Here is an 18,171-nt window from a genome sequence, read left to right as displayed (position 1 = left end):
CTTTTAATTTGCCTATTTTGAATATCTTTCAGATAAAATATACAGGTACTCTGATGACTACATTCCCAGGTATGTTGAAAATTAATTATGTATTGTGATACCCAAGTAATAAGGGAAAGTAACAAATGCTATGTTGCTTATAGATTTGGCTCAGGGATATTGTATTTGGGTAAAAATAAAATGAAAAATGAGTTTTAATTACTTTTACTCCCATCTGAAAATTAAAAGCTATAGCATTATTATCTTCCCTAGTTACTTATTCATCCTGAGTCCATGAGAGAACTGGGTGATGGACGGAATGAGACTCTAACCTGTTATCTACAGAATTCTCATCAATTTCAGGAAGCTATATCCTAGATTATGATTCAGATAAGATTGTAAGAATGCAGTCTAATTATATATAAAATTGTGTAGTCCTTAATACTCCAGGGTGAAAAGAAATCTGGTGATATCTAATAAAATGCAAGATATATTTACACACATGCATAAAGATGTTTCATGGTGTGCTGCTTTTAAGGGTAATGCCATTTATCACTAGGGAAATGTGATAAATCAGCTTTAAAATAATATGTGGTTATAAATATAACTTATTCTCTTTAATACTTATTCAGATAGTTGCAGAGATATTGTATAGTGTGATACTAAAACAAACAAACAAACAAAACAGAAGGTTTATGGTGTGAGTCATAGTAAAGAAGTTTCATTTTTTTAAACAGTATATTCTGACCCAAATGTATCATCAGATTGGAGATTTTTCTTTAGGGATAAAAAAGATCTAAATATAGAAAATTTCCTGGAGGATTCTTCAAGACCTCTCTGAAATGATAGACTAAAAGGCTGAAAGGCCTTTCAAAAACACAGAGCTTTCTCACTGGGTAAGATAAGATTATAAGCTTTTTGTTGGCCTCTAAACGGTCTTTTTTTTTTTTTCTTTTCCATGTGGAACTATCTCTGGCAGACTCAGGATCTGAGTCGAAGACAGAAACACACACACAGACACACACACAGACACATACACCCTTTCATTTTTATGACTACTGGATTCTATAACGTGAGATAATTTTCAAGCCATTAGCTCAAATCAAGAGTAATTTGCTGATTTGGTTACAACAAACAATGTGACAAAGAAAATCCTATATAACCACGTAGAAGTTAATCTGATGATTGGTTTGATACTTGTCATTTGAAAGGCAATTAAGATGCAATATGATAGAAAGTCTTGTGACTTGATCATTCTGCTAATGATTTGGGTTGGTAGTTGTTGGATGAGGATGGTAAAAGTCAGAAGGGAAAATTGGTATAATACCCATCTCAAAGCAAACTGGCTCTTAGCTGTAGGGCAAATGCAGAAAAGAGGCTGGTTCCTTTATAACATTAATTCATCCAATAAATATTCATTCAGCAAATTAAGAACTGTGCTAGACAATAGAGCTGCAAAGATGGAAAGATAAAGATCTTTCCCTCAAGGATTTAATACTCTATTATAATAAATCTCCATTTAGGCAAAATTTGAATATAAAATGCAGATTTGATCTATAAAAAGTGGTTGGCATGTTAATTCACATGTTTATGTCTATACTTCACAGGTTCTCTACTTCTGATTATGTAGTTTGGGAAACAAAAATCATTTTTGTAGGAGGGGCATAGAGGCCTCAGGAAAAACAAATAAACCTTAAACTATCTCTAGCCATTAAAACTTAAACGTTAAAACAGCAAGTGGAAATAAGGACTATCTTCTTAAGTATGACTAGAATTACTGATGCCTCCACAATTCTTAGATGGTTTGAGGCTAGGGTTCCCCACTGCACCCTCTCCCTGCCCCTACTCAACATTGGTTTAGGTGGGAAGCTATGCTGGAGGGAAAAGAAATTTGCTTTCTGAGCCTGTCTATCTGCTTCTACAACTCCCTGACCTTCCTGCACTAGTAGATCAGAAACACAATCACTTTAAGGACAGTGCAGCACCTGTATTTAACAGAGTCAGATATACACTTCTTGGTATTTTTCCCCTGAGTCACTTTACTTTTTCCTTTAAAACATAATTCTACACAATTCTTGTCTTCTGATCTGTGTTAGGGAGATATCATTTTAGGGAATATCATGGATTTGAGATCCAGAAAATTCTGGATTTTAATCAAACTCTTATAATGTCTAGATTTGTAGTCTCGGGAAAATGAGCACTTTGGACTTCAATTTTATCCTCTGAAAAATACAGATAGTTTCTTTACATAGGGTAGTCAGTAAAAAAAAAAAAAATGCTGCTTTATTGCATGAAAATTAAGGTCGAAGAAAATTCCTACCCAAGTGTATTTAAGAAAGCTGTTCAGTTTGACAATTACTTTACTGTTATCCTGACCTCTCAGTTTCAGAGTCTCTCTCAAACACTTAGGTCAAATTCCCAGCAGCTTTTTCATGATTTGCCTCTGGGTGGCACTGAAAGGTGCTTTTATCACAAAGCATGTCTTATCTCAACTGTTCTTTTAGAGTAAGATGGTTTACTGGATATCTGGAGCTCTCCAGCCCAGGGATTCCCTTGCACTTCCTCTCTTTGCTAAACAGACTATCCTAGTGCCCTGGAGCAGATTTTTAGTGTCCACTGTCCTCTTCACCTGTTCTCAGAGTTGAGGATTTTTATGGCCGCAGAACTCCTGAGTAGCCTTTCTTGATTGACATCTCAGACTTCCAAGTAGATATGTAGCTGAGGCTCTCACTGTGATCACTGCCACACATGTAACCAAAATACCTCCAAGTTTATTTGTTTTTGTGTATGAATAACCATAACCCAAGCTCCAAGGCTGTGTGACTGCAAGAAATCCAGTTCCTCCCTAAGTATTTCTGGGAATCCCTGACAAGTGCTTATGGTTCCAAAAATCTTACTCTTGCCTGCCTGTTTGTTATCCGTAGCTCTTTATCATGGATCTAGAATTCTTCCCCTATTTCTTTAGATTTCTTCATTCTGACAGATCTTTCCAGTCTTCTTTCCTCCACACTTTGGCAAAAGACCCTTCTTTTTAAGGGCTTCAAAGCACTGGCAACATAAGCTCCTGTGTTTAATAGAGTCTACAAAGAAGTGGCACATTAGAAGGGAATTTGAACACAGATCAAGAAAATAAAAATTTGGCGTTAGATGTCATTGCTCTGAGAGCCCATTACCATCCTGCTCGCAGGGAACACGACTGGTTCTTAGTGAACACAAGCCATACTAACCATAGCCATACAAAACATGGCTTAGATTTACACTCTTTCCCTGGGCCAGCTGTCTGTGATGTCATCTCACCCCAAATGCAAGACATCTACCCCCATAGCACCATCCCTGCCAAAGAAAGCAAAAATGTGGTAAGCATACATTCTGGAAAACATCGCTCCAACAACTTTGTATTTTCTTTCCTGTATTATTGCTTTTTCTCTCCCTTTTGTATCACTCCCATCAATATGTAAACAAACAGTATTGTCCTACACTTTATAAAAAAAAAGTTCCCTTGATACTAGATTGCCTACAGCTCCCTCTCTATTGCCCTGTACCCTTTACAATAAAACTTGAAAGTTCCGTCTACATTCTGTCCATATTTACTAGTTTCTTCCTCTTCTCCTCTTCTTTCTTGAACCTACTCTATTGAATCTTCTGTCCTTGATAATCCACCAACTCAGCTCTTGTCAAAGTCACCAATGAAATCCACGTGGCCAAATCTAGGTCTCATTGTATGCGGTCCCCTGTAGCATGTGATACATTGACTTTGCTACTTCTTGAGACAAGACACTTGCTTCTCTAGGCTGTGGACCACCCCATTTTTTATCTCTCCTCACAAACCAGCAGTTACTTTTCCTTTGCTGGTTCCTCAATCTTAGATATCAGAGTACCAATGCATAAAGCTCGTCTAGTGAATGTCTTCTCTATTGATACTCATTCCATAAGTAACTTCACTGTCTCTCATGGCTTTAAATAACGTTTATACACTCATGGAGCTCAAACACATTCAAATGTGCCTATTCAAATAAGTATCTATGAAGCAAATCAAGTTAACACTTACCAAAACCAACTTATGATAGGCCCCAAGCTTGTTCTTTCCTCAATCTGACAACTTTCCGGCCCCTCAAAATAGCTTTATTTAGTTTTGTGGAAATATCTTTTATTTTTATTTGGATATTGGAACCCTGTATTTATATCATAGAATTAGGAAATTGAAAAGAACAGTAGGGATTAAATAGTTTAATATCCTTGATTTATAAATAAGGAAATAGAAACTCAAAATTTACATCCAAGGTCACCCAGGCAGAAATAATGCTTTTTTATGAATTGAATTTATTTAATCTACTTAGATAATAAAATATTGAGGCTTTTTTTTTTCTAAAAAGAACTTCACAATAAAATAAAATATAAATAAATACTTTAAAAATGGAAACTAGAGAAAATATATGTGAAAGTAAAAGACAATATTACTTTAAATTTTGGAGTGTCATTAAATGTATTTATTGGTTAGAGGGCCATTTTAGATATATGCTGAGGAATGAAGAATCTGATTTGGTCCCAAATTCAGAGATGAACTGGCGCCTGGGATATGGGCTTATTTATTAATTTATTTTTAATAGTAATTAAACTTCCACATGAAACACAGCCAAGCATGTGGGCTTGAAGTTTACTAGATATTTGCAATAGGTTGGAGCTATTTGGCATTGATAAGTATTATATATATATATATATATATATATATAAAATAAAACATTATATTTATATATATATAATATAATATAATATATATGTATATATATATATATATTCCTGAATAATAGTTTGAGTTAATCATTTGAGACCTGCCTGTAGACACAGGGTACTGTATTATAAATCACATCTTATTTTTATTCATTAGGAATGAAATGATAAATTTTTGGATGAAATTTATCATTTGCAGGTTGTATCTGCTCTCTACGTGGGCTAGGAAAATGGATGGGTTGTCTTATTAAAAATTCTTCACCTTTTGCTATTATATTCTCTGCATAACCAGAGAAAAACCATGAGCAGGGATTCCTTCATATCCCAATATTAAGCTGTATTGAATTACCTGTGGAATGAAAGGTTTGGATGAGTTCCTTTGTTATAAGATAAGCAAAACACATGCCAGCATCTGGATTTTTGAAACCATTTAATATAGCTATCATTTGATCTGCAATTTTTTTTTTTTTTTTTTTTTAAGGACAGCTTCTTACTATTTCCATATACTGTGTCTCCCTTCAGAAGCATGGGGAGTTATATAGGTGTTATGTCTTGAGATAAGAGTTCTTTTTTTCTTTTGATGCAATTCCCTCCAGCTCTAGGTGATATGTAATCTCAAAGTTAAAGCAGTTGCTACTCTTTTATGAAATGCCACTCTCACTGCCTGATATGTCTGTCTGTTGTCAGACTGCTATTGTGAAAGCTAGTCACTAGGGCCATCTTTACTGCCTGAAAACAATAGAGGAATGTCTGCTGTAATCCTAATAGGATTATTCAGATGAGGCTGTAAGGAAACAGTAAAACATCAAGAACAAAGGGTATTCAGGGCTTTAAGACCAGAGCTGCATTACAGTCCTAGCATTGCCAGTTACAGTGGGGATAAAAACAAAATACATCTGCATGTTAAATGAATACCACTGTAAAGAAAAAACTTTCACAACTGGTAGTTATTTCTGATATTACCCATATAGTTGGGGAAAATATATGAATCTACCTGAATCTCAGACTTCTCACCTGTAAAGTGGGGAATAATAATAGTATTTTGGCAGAATTTTTCTGGGTGTTTGATGCAACGTATGTAAAATAGCACAGCATTTGGATGTAATAGGTAATCAATCATTTTATTGCATCTGACAAGCTGAGTCTATAATATTTCTTTGGCCTTTCATTTTTAAACATCCTTATTAATTAATATTTATTTACTAAACATAGCTTTAGAGGATTGTTCACAGTGATATTCAGGGCAAATAAATAGGTAGTACAACGTATAGTTAAGAGCACAGATAACCTAGGTTCTAATCCCAACTCTGCCACTTTCTACTCCTGTGACCTTCAGTAAATACCTGACCTCTCTGTGCCTTTAAAAATGAGGATACTATAGTACCTATCCGGTCAGATTATTGTGAGAATTAAATCGATCAATATATAAAATGCATTTCAAGTAGCATCTAACAGTAAGTGCTAAATAAATATTTGCTATCATTATTCCTTGTAAAAAGGTCCAAAACACAACTTTTCAAATGTACACACACACACACGTGCATATAGACATGCTTACATACTTGCATTCACTTACTTATTCGCACATAAGCATATCTACTTTGGTTGGCCAAAGAAGAATAGTTTACCTAATATTGAATTTAGCTGAAAAAATAGTTAAGAACTAAGTGTAAAGTGGATTCTAATACAGTGAATTATTTTTCCTTATTATAGGGAAGATGAGTATTATATTGAAGACACACCAATTTATGGTAACTTAAATAATGTGGTCCCAGGTAAGTTTTATTTTTCTAAAAATTAATTTACCTATAAATGAACACCCCCCATTTAATTCCACAAAGAATTTGAGGGGGCTTATTTATTTATTTTTTGTTACAATCACATTTAAATATCGCAATAATAACCATAAATTCAAGTATGTTTAGCACATTATTTAGTATACATTTCCAACGCTGCGTATTGCAAATTGTATTGCAACATTCAGTATAAATTAACATCCTGTTTACTATATTCTCTTCATTTTACTCTAGTAGTAATGAGAATACAGGAAGGCTCTATTAACCACAGAATTCTATGAAATTAAGCTATTTCTAGAACAGAAAATGTTTCAGGGAAACTGCTTTGTGTGCTGTATACAAAAGCAAATCTACAGTGAAATATCTGGAACACTACACATGTTTTTCTGGTTTCCCTTGTTTTAACTTGTTTTTCGTAAGTGGAGAACCTAGGGATACATTGATGGCAAGTGGGAAAAAGAGAAGAACAAAATCATCACTAAGTGGGTTATACATTTTTGTTCTTATGTAACAAGTACTCTTTAATTCCCAGCATCCTTTATTACTTGAAACATTCCAACCACTCCAAAACAATACACTCCAAATTCCTCAAAATAGACAACTGTAATCTGATCCCAGAGCTCTGATGAAAGAAGCCACGAGAATAATGCTAGCGTTCAACCCCATCCTTACCCTGCAAACACTTCACTTAATTTATGACAGGAGAATTGGAAGTTAACTTCTGTGGATCTCTGAGTCTCAAACACAAAGATCTCCAGGAATGGACTAAACTTATCTGAACCTCTGTATATCAAACAGTGTGAAATTCTCCTAAAGTTAAGAATGTGAGAATTTTATAGGATTCAAGAATTTATTTAACTTTTGTCTTTTTTCCATTGTAAAGCGTCCTCTGATCTCTGCACTCTAAGGAATCAGGAACTGTTTTTTCAGGAGTGAACTACTAAAATTAACTCCCCACCCCATTTCACCTTGCAGAATCAAGGTGCTCACCTATAATATTTGAGGACTTAATTTCTGATGTGTTTTGGTGTCAAAGCCCACCATGTCTATAATTTCCGTATCTCAGTGAGCACAGCAGTGATTCCCACAGGTTCTGGTTTAGTAGGTCCAGGACACAGCCTAGGGATCTGCTATTGACCAAACCTCCCAGGTGATTCTAAAGCATGTTTCCCATGAACCATGCTTTGAGAAATATCAGTCTATGGACCCTTTCTTTTGTGTTGCTTCTCAGAATAGGTTGAATAATTACGAGGGACCTTGTATTATAGTAAATGTATCTTTTCTATGAGGTCAAATTGGTGCAATTCACATTTCTGCCAGGTTACTGGCCATCTCACCAGTCACTAGCTGTCTTTCCTCTCCCTGTTAAATGGGTGTATCCGGGGATAGAAAGGTATGAATGATTCAATAAGCATGTCCCTACAGAATGAAATGAGTGCAGATCTGCTGGTTGTTGGATACAACCAAAAACTTCAAGTAATTAGGAGAAGCGTTGTACAGTCCCAGACCCTCAGAACAGCCTGACTGAACTGTCCTCTCACTGATTTATGAGATAAATATCATAATCTAAACCCTTTTTTTTTTTTTCAAAAATAGGATGTAGGGTTCAGGATTCCTCTGAGTAAAACTTCTTACTCACAGAAAAAAAAATTCAAATAGTAACCATCAATGTACGTGCTCTGTGCTGTGCCACCATGCACCGTTTGCAATCATACCGAAATAGAAGAGAACACAGGCAATCCTTTATCTCATGGGCTCTCTACAACATCTAAATAGTATTTTAAGTTGAGACTGTCATGTTCTGCAGTAGTATTTTAAAAAAATGCATATGATCTAGTCCTTATCCCAAATGACTTCCTTTTGTATTATCGTTAATGCTATGGGACAAAAGACTTCTCTACTGCCTGATCTGCAGAGAACAGTTAGTGCTTTCTTATCTCTTTGTTTCTCCATGAAAAAGACTACTCAAATGATCCTTGTGGATTTCACACTTATAGCTAAATGTTGTCTGGGTTGTGCATTTTTATTTGTGCCAGCATTTTTTGTTTTTCTATTATCAATCATGATCTTTTCAATTTCCAAGAACCGATAGATGAAAACTGCTATGAACAAATGAAAGCCCGACCAGAGAGATCTGTGAATGAACTGAAAGAAGCCACCCCACCTGTACAGGTGAGTTTTGTTTTCTACATCAGGGTCAAGTTCAGCCTAGGTCACAGTACAGCTGAAGGTTTCAAGAGCATAAAAGCAGTGCATTTTGATGCACATCTGACGCAGCCTGTTAGAAATTTTGCAGTCTGAATCAATGTCAAGTTCTCAGACCTGAGCTCTAAAGGGAAACTTGAAGGCAAGTAAACAGTACTCAGAACCACACTTGAAGAGCCAAAACTGTATACAGGTCAATAAATTTGAAGGGAAAAGTGAATTCTCTTCTTAAATAATCAATTAAGCCTTTTTTTTTCCAAATTGAAAAAGTTATGTGTTTCACAAAGGTGAATGGAAAGGTTAACCCATGTATAATGTTCATGAGACCTAGATGTCAGGAATTTGGGGCAGGGGGGTGGAGGCAGGGCAGGAGAGAGAGAGAAACTTTTAGGTAAAAGATAAATTAGCTGGATATAAAAGACCATACTTCTATTTTACAAGGCAAATGAGTGCAAATGTGAATACACATCCTCTGGCCCTGGTCTTATGGCAAGAGATTTACACATAGCTTGTGTGGACATAGGCAGGACAAAAACCTAAGCAAAAGCACATATGGGTAAAAACCCAGGAAGAATTGAATAGTTTCTCTTTTTCTTACCACAGTCAGTTCAACCTCCTCAGTCAGTCAACTGACTTCGTCAAAAGCCATTCACAATTCTTAGCCTACACGCTCCTGAAGTGCTATAAATTTCAGTTAAAATAGCTCTTCCTTTTCCTCCCAGATCTTGTCCCATCAATTAAGTGCCCTCTCGCTACTGCCTTGAAATAGTAATAGGGCCAGCATTTCCTATGTGGTTGCTATGTGTCAGGCCTTGTGTTATGTGCTTTATATGCATTATCTTCTAGATTCCTATGAGGGAGGCAGCGTTATTATTCCCATTTGAAAGAATCTTGCAAAGAATGAAAAACTTGTCCTGGAGCACTTAGTACTAGGTGCAGAGACAGAATCTAAACTTAGTCCTAATAGAAAATGTTCTTCCCCCGAAAATGGGCTACACATCTTAGAAAATTCCTATTAAGGTAGAATTTTTCTTTTTCTTTTTCCTTATGTGAATCCCTTACAAAATCAAAATTCTTGACATTTTCACTAAGAAACCAAAATGTGCTGAAGTTTAAGCAAATGTAAAATCGCCCACTGATGGACAATTGCCCTCTGTCATTTGATGTTCAATTAATTGTAAAATGTATTTTTTAATAAAAGGTACGAAAAACTGCATGTTATAATATGAACTGCTAAATCCATAACAATAAGAAAAGCTCTAAAAGAAATGTAGAGATTCATAGCACCTTAGTTGTAAAAGAACTGAGAATTCGGAATAGAAGTTGCAATTTAATACATATGAATTGAACAGGTCAGCTTTATATGAGCTGCATCTGGTTTTTACTAAAGTGGAAATTGTACAAAGCCTTAAGATGTCTTTAAAAGTGTGCTATTTTATAAATGATATAATTAAAGATACTCTAAGGAGATTAGGCTTTAATTACATCCTTCTTACAAATTTAGTTTCACAAATTAGAAGTAATCTCTTTGTATTTGCTCAATTCCATTTTATTACAATGATCATTATCATCAAAAACACTACCCAGTGTGTTACTACAATACTAATTTTGTTAAGGAATCTACAATACTGTGCATAAAGCATGTAAAGCATTTATTTGTTAGAAAAATGGAAATAAGTTCCTTGCTTTTGAAAGTGATGCATACAGTCCAGAACTTATAATTTCAGTATCACAGTTTACTATTAACTAGGAAGAGTTCATCAGGAAACCTAATAATAAAAGTCCACAAGAATTCCATGTCCTAAAAAAATTTAGGGACACAAGTTTGAGCTTGCTCCTCTTCTGTTATCTTCCCGTCAAAAATCTCTCACCAATCTCCCCTTTCCCTCTTATGTCAGAAACATCCTCTCTCCTTTCCAAAGCCAATACTCCTATTTACACTGTTGACCATTTTTCCCACTTCTTTCAAATATTTGTCTCCATTTTTCATGTTTTTAAAATGAATTATTACTATTTGCTTACCAATATGTACAAATCACCCCAATATTTAAAAAAAAAAAAGAAACAATACTTTACTTCAACCTGTTCATCTCTCTAATTCCTACACTGATTCTTACTTCCTCTACTGTTTCCATTTCTTTCCTTAGATACGCATTATTTTACCCCTGGCAATATATTTTCCACCCATCTACTCAGCTGAAACAACACTCTGGAAGTCACATGCACAATTTGTGGTTCTTTCTCAGGATCACATTTTTTTAACTCTGCAACACTTGATAAAGTTGACCAATTGTTGACCAGACATATATTACTTGGAAATGCTTTCATTTGTAAATGCAGAAACCCATTTTAAACCACTTTAACATTAGAGGTAAATTACTGGCTCATATGGCAGGGAGCTGGAAGGGTGTATTGCTTTTGAGATGACTGAATATGAGGAGTCTGCATTTTTCCTTCCTGCTTCCCTCTGTTACTGACTTTATTCTCTTCTATTACCAATAGTCTCTTCCATTGAGGCTGAGCAAGCCACTGGAAAACCCAGATTTTCTTCCTCCCAACCGCAGGAAAAAACACCTTTTCTATTCCTGCATCTATACATCAATCCCAAAGATGCCATATAATCGGCTGTGCTGAAATCATATGTCCATTCTTGGGCCAACTTCTGTTGCCAGGGGTTGGATGGTATGATTGGTCCCAGTCTAGGTCACAGGTTTAGTCCTGTGCTGGGCTTGGGGTACAGCACTGTAATCGAGGACCAGATAAAAGAGAAGAATTTCCCAAAGGAAAATGAAGAAATATATATATATATAATGTTTAAAAAAGAATAGAACAAAGTGCTGAACAGACAAAATATTATATCTATCCCTTTATGTTACCGAGAGCCTTCTGGTTATTTTTGAACTTCAATGACATCTCCTTCTCTATAAGTCTGGGCAAAAGCAAGTAAAAGCATGAAGTATTGTGTGCAGGGAGCAGTGAATTGTCCAGTTTTTCTAGAATACAAAGTTCATGTCGGGGAATAGTTGGAATCAGAATAAAAAAGGAACAGTAGTATCAAGCACAGAAAATCTTAAATGCCAGGATATGAAATTCAGACCTTAGTCTATAGGCCAAAATTTTGGAGCTAGGATGGTAAAAAATGAAAGTTGTGCTTTAGGAAGATAATTTGAGGAGAGTATACAAGGTAACTGGCAGCGGGAAAAGACTGGAGCAAGGATACTAGGTAGACAGCTATTACCATTTTCCAGAAATGATTATTTTAGGAATAAAAAGTCAGATAAAAATACCAGAGAGGTTGTAAATAGAACCATCTCTTCTGCCTGGTAGTGAATATAATACATTTAACTCTTAGCATGAAAATGAGTGCAACAGAGAGACTCTTACCAATGCATTAGGAGTTTTGTTAATCCAAATGTTGCTTTCTTACCTCTGCCCCCCAAAAATTGATATAATTTTGGCCTACTCTTAAAGATAAATCATTAATACAGAAATTTTTAGTTTATTCAGTGGGTGTCCTAAAGTTTTAGCCTACAAGTTCTAATAATTATAATCCCACACTTTTGGACAGTGATGATAGCTTCCATATATATTATCTCTATTTACTCATAACACTGTGAGATCGGTACTTTCATTTGATAAGGAAGAAAATTGAGACTCAAAATAGTTTTTAAAAACTGTCCAAGGTCCCATGATAAGTACAGAGCTAGAATTCAACCCTAGGCGTTCCACCACCAGATTTAAGGTCTTTCCTTCAAGCCAATACTTCCCCAAGTTTCCCCAGTCTCCTGTTCTTCCCAGTCTAGTATTGACCCAGCACTAGACCAGAGAGGACTCCCAGACCCTCTAGGAGGCAAATGAATATCTCCAAGGCCAACTTAAATGAGCTCAAAGTGGATCTGGGGACAGGCAGGCAAGAAGGAAATGATAAAGATGGGAAACGTAATTCATGCCTTGTACCAACCATGTAACTGGACAATATTTATACTTCTGAATCACAAAAATGTAGAAAACTTGGGGACTTTTGTGGGTACCATTAAGTGATCAATTATTAAACATATGTAAAGTAGAACTTGTGACTTGTTAAATTCCTTCCTATGATGCTTGTTCCCAGTTTAACAAATTGGAGTACTGTTATTACTAGGTAAGAGCAACATAGGGCAAACTCTCCCTGAGGTAAAGACAGGAGAAGGGCAAGTAAGAGTCCATGTGAAATGGCTCTATGTACTTGGAGTATAAGAAATAAATAAAACTACACACACAAAAAGTTCATCTAAATGCTCTTTTCCACTCAAAAATCTTGAGTTGACTATTGTTTTTTGTTGTCATTCTGACAAGTTTGGCAAAAACAGGTAGCTGAAGCCAAGAAGACAAGCTCCTTGTTTTTCATGGGCCTTAGAAATTCCCAGAAGTCATCAAAGTGAAAGATTGAGCTAACAAAGAAAAATTAACATGGCCTTTCTTTTTAGGCAATTGATGAAACACAGATGTTTTACGCCTCACTAAATCACAACTTTGAGGGGAAGCGCAGAAAGCCCAGGAAACAGAATTCTAATTTGTCTGACGAGGATGAAGATGAGCAGTTACATGGAATGCATGCCAGCCTTTCGAAGAATACTCTGGTAGACAGTTTCCCACCTGAGAGCCAAGCAATAGAGGAAAACATTCATGATGATCCCATTAGACTCTTTGGATTGATTCGCGAGAAGAAAGAACCTGTAAACCAACTGGGCTGTGCTCAAGCTCAATGATTTGGCTCTTTTTGAAGGAGGTTGTTAAGCAAGATCCCCATATGACACAGTATGATTTGGCAGGGTGACAATCTGATCAATTGTTATCCAGAGTTTATGCCCTTTCATATTGAATATAATATCATGAAATTAGTTATTTGAATTGACTTTAAAAACGTCTAATAGTAAAACATAAAATAAAATAAAGTTTGCAAATTGAGCTTGATAACAATGTCACAACTTGACCAAAAATACTTAATACTCAGTGAAATAAAAGCAAAAAAATATATGTTAAGCATTTTTAGTGTGTTCTGGAACACCTTGAAAGAAGGATAAAAGTCAATTAAAAAAAAAAAATTCTCCTTTCTCACCAGTGTGAAATACCCTCTAATGTAAAGAAATGTCTGATTGAAAGGCAAGGGAGACATTTAAATATATTCATAAAAGCAATGGGATAAACTTCTTAAGAAGTATTTTTCTCAAATAAAAATATATTTATTAGTTTAAAAATTATTATTAAATTAATTCATGCTCCTTGTAACAACAAACAAGTACGAAAAACAATTTAGAAATTCCATGAGCCAGAAATAATCACTATGAGCAACCTTCTGTATATATCCTTCTAGATATTTTTCTGGACATGCCCATGTATATACATCAATTGCTTCTTTTTTCTTTTAACCAAAAAAGGGACGTGATTACTTTACTCATATACCTATTATTTAAACATTTTTTCACTTAATATATTGTGGATTTATTTTCATTGCGATTTTAACTATAACTAAATACAGTTACATATTATAATTTTAATGCTTGCTTAGTATCTCATTGATGATTACATCAGAATTTATTTAAATAATTTTGAAGTACATTTAGCTTATTTCCAACTTCTGTTTTTTGCTTTTACAAATAATATTATAATGAGAAAACATCTTCATACGTGTTTTGGTACTTGTCTGATTTTTTCTTTAGGCTAAATGCCTAGGAAAGTATTTGCTTCTTTAAAAGGTGTGCATATCATGAGTCTCTCTATAGGACATATTATTGAAAGGTCAACAGTTTGGTGAAAGTATATGTTCAATTTAAATTCTGATAAATGCTCCTAAGTATCCCTCTAAAAAGCTATTAAAAAAAAAAAAAGCTTTCTGTTGTCTTTCTCCATTTGGAATAGGAGTTGAATTGGGTCTCAAATCATCACCGAACTAGAAAATTTTATAGGGCAGCCTTAGTGGATTTTATTCACTCTTTCCTCGGTTCTTTGTTGAGCTCCTACTGTAATTTAGGCATGGAGTTAGACATTGGTATACAATGATAAGAGAAACATACAAGAGACCCTGCCCCCATGGAACTTACAAGGCTAATGGAAGAGATGAGTATGGGATTAACAAAGAAAAGTGTAGCTACTTGTAGTGAAAACTACTATTAAGAAATCAGAAGAATGAGAAATAATAATGGTAATCTCTGAAGAGGAAGTTTTAATTCTGAGAACTGAAAAATGAGAAGAAGTCTTCCATGTGAGAGAAAAGAAGGAAGAGCATGTTGTTGTGTCAGAATTCTCTCCATATTTTGAAGTAACTACTGTCAATAATTATTTTCCATTACGAATCTGTATAAAATTAAAGGTTAATGCCAAAATAAAATATTGGAAGTTATCTACACTGTCATAGGAAACAAAAAATTGTAATATCTAAGGGCAGAAGAAAAGGAATCAGCTTTCTGATTCCAAAGAAGAGCCAAAACACCACAAGAAATGAAATTAATAATTAATTAATAATTACATCTTAACTTTAAATTTTTATTTTCAAATTAAAATAAAATCTTTGCTATCATGTATGTTTGCATTATGTTACATTTTATATATACCATGGTTCAGTAAAAATTAAAGTTTGTATTTTGGGCAGTTATTTTTTCCTGTAACTATTCCACATCGCTCACTTGCATTGTTTACCTAGCCCCCAGATATATTTAAAAAATTTACTTCTAATTTATAGCATTTGAATTCCACTCAATAACATTGTGAGTTTTATGCACCAAATATATTTGATGACTGATAATTGAGAAGGTTTTTAATCACAAATTCAAATTCTTTAATAGCTTTAAGGCCATTCATCTACTCGTATTCCATATAGAGTGAACTTCAATAGTTTGTATCTTTCAAGGAGAGTGTTCCTCTAATCATTTATTGGCATAAAGTTTTTCAAAATACTCCCATACTATCTTTTGAATATCTGTAGAATCTGTAGTTTTACTTCTCTTTGATACTAGCAATTTGCTTCTATCTTCCTGATCTGTTCAGTTAGAAATTTATCAATTTTATTCATTTCTTCAAAGAACAAGTTATTGTTCACATCATTTTACTACTGTTTTTATATTTTCTCTTTCATTGATTTACCTTCTGATCTGTTTTCTCTTCTGCTTATTGTGTGTTTCATTTGTTCTTTTTTTAGCTTATTAAGGTGGAAGCTGAGATAATTAACATGAGACTTTTCTTCTTGTCTAAAGTAGGCAGTTTCATAAATTTCCCTTTCTAAAAATATTGTTTTGCTTTAGCTGCATCTCACAAATTTTGATATATTGTGTTTTCATTTTTATTCATTTCAAATGCTTCCAATTTCCCTTTTGATTTCTTCTTTGACCCATGGGCTATTTAGAAGTGTGTTATTTAGTTTCAAAATATTTGAGGATTTTTTTAATCTCTTTCAGCTATTGATTTCTCATTTAATTCTATTGTGGTCAGAAAACATATAACTTAAACCCTTTTAAATGTATTGAGCTTTCCTTTATTGCCCAGAATATAGTCATCTTACTGGATGATTGTGTGAACTTTAAAGTAATGCATATTTTATTGTTGTTGGGAAGAGTGTTCTATAAAAGTCAATTAGGTCAATTTGGATGATAGAGATTTTCAAGTCTATATCCTCATTGGTTTTTGCCTACTTGTTCTATCAATTATTAAAAGGGAACTGTTGAAATCCTTGACTGTAATTGTATATTTGTCGTTTCTCCATGACATTCTATTGGGTGCCAGTTTTGCTTCATGTATTTGGATGCTGTATTATTAGGTACATAAATATTTAGAAACATGTTTTCTTGGTGAGTTGATTCTTTTATTATTATTAAGTGACGTTCTTTATCTTTGGTAGTATTAGTTTCTCTGAAGTCTACTTTGTCTAATATTAATATTGTCATTCCATCTCTCTTTTGGTTAATGTTATCATGGTGTATCTTTTTATACTCTTTTTAAACTACTTACAATTTTATATTTCAAATGCATACTTTTGTTGGCAGCAGATAGTTGGACACAGTTTGGTCCTTTAGAGTCTGCTTTTAAACTTTGTTAGACAAGACCAGAGCAGGGCCTTACCTCAGTAGTAGGCTAAGTTTAACTTAGATTAAAACTACTCTGGCCCTCATGAATTATTAGGTATTCCACTTCTGCTGTTGAAAATAGGCACCAAGCTTAGTTTTGTGTGAGCCATAGGCACTATTTTCTCTGATCTTTTCAGATAGGTCCTTCTCTAAGCATTGTAGTTTTCTCACATATATGCACTGATAAGTATTCAGCTAAATACTCAAGGGGTACTCTTTACAGATCTCTAGATTTCCCCTGTATGCTGGCTGCTCTCTTCTTTCCAGTACTCGGCCTTCTTGGCCTCTCTTGACCTGGAGCTTCATCTCTTCCGTTCAGGAGATCAGTGGGCAATACCTACATTCCCTTTACATGCTTTAGGACCTGAAAACTTTCTCTAGGCAATAAGATAAGGCAATAGTAGGATTCCTCTCATCTATTTCCCATCTTTCAAGGATCATTGTCCTTAATTACCTGATGTTCAATGTCTTGGGTACTGTTGTCTCATATACTTTGTTTGGATTTTAGTTGTTTAAGGTGGAAGGTATATTTATTCAAGTGAGAGGATAAATCCAAGATGTTATTCCATCTTGATCATCTTGACTCCAAGGCTCTCATACAATTTAATGTAATTCTACAATATATTTTTCATGTAATTTAGTACAATTCTGTAAGCTAACCAGTACTTTTTGAAATGTTAATTAATAAGTTATTAATTACAGACCATCATGCAATTACTAAGGGAATATATACTGGGGGTGCCTAAAAACTGTATACAAGTGGACACTTTGGTCAGTGTTGCCCAAGCAGTAGTTCGCCGTAATCAGAAGTGTCTGGACACTGATGGTAACTACTTTGATTACCTCTTGTAATTGCAGAAGTCAAATGTGACTTGTATTCATCTTTTGTTATTAGTACATATTGAGTATTACAATTTTAATAAATTTTTCCTTTTTTAAAATGTGTATACCTTTTGTTGTCACCCTCTGTATATACTACACCTATGGCAGTTTTCAGGGCTTATGTTCCAGAAGGATTATCATGATAAGCTTTCACATTTCATCTGAAAAAAAAAAATGTACAGAAGAACACAAAGAAAACTTTTTGACTAGAAAATAAATGAATTTCAAAGTATTGAGATTTTTAGTGAGACTATCTTAATAATAAGGTCCCAAAAGTTCAACAATTCAAATCTCAAGAAAAGGAGCAATAACTCATTTCCCTTTGGTATTAAAGAGCTTATTTCTAGCAGAGTAAAGGCAGGGTGATTAGTTTGAAATATACTTTAAATCTCTGAGGTTTTGCCTTCACTTGATGAACACAGCAGACAATTTATATTAACACGCTAAAAACAGGAAACATCAAATTCAACAGAGGTGAACTTGCT

At 34.4% G+C, this 18,171-nt stretch overlaps 1 protein-coding gene across 1 annotated transcript in view; it reads left to right on the top strand.

Moving 5' to 3' along the window:
* TRAT1 (T cell receptor associated transmembrane adaptor 1) overlaps nucleotides 1-17,749 on the top strand; it is a 37,785-nt gene extending 20,036 nt beyond the window's left edge. Inside the window, exons 3-6 of the mRNA XM_019742919.2 lie at nucleotides 33-69; nucleotides 6,421-6,482; nucleotides 8,587-8,675; nucleotides 13,175-17,749. Coding sequence (XP_019598478.1) covers nucleotides 33-69; nucleotides 6,421-6,482; nucleotides 8,587-8,675; nucleotides 13,175-13,456 — 470 coding nt within the window. The 3' untranslated portion in view covers nucleotides 13,457-17,749. The remainder of the gene's footprint in view (nucleotides 1-32; nucleotides 70-6,420; nucleotides 6,483-8,586; nucleotides 8,676-13,174) is intronic.
* The last annotated feature ends 422 nt before the right edge of the window (nucleotides 17,750-18,171 follow it).

This window comes from Rhinolophus sinicus, linkage group LG01 (assembly GCF_036562045.2).
Source record: "Rhinolophus sinicus isolate RSC01 linkage group LG01, ASM3656204v1, whole genome shotgun sequence".
Taxonomy (NCBI): Eukaryota; Metazoa; Chordata; class Mammalia; order Chiroptera; family Rhinolophidae; genus Rhinolophus; species Rhinolophus sinicus.
Note: the sequence above shows the minus strand (reverse complement) of the source record. Positions and strands in the feature narration are given on the sequence as shown.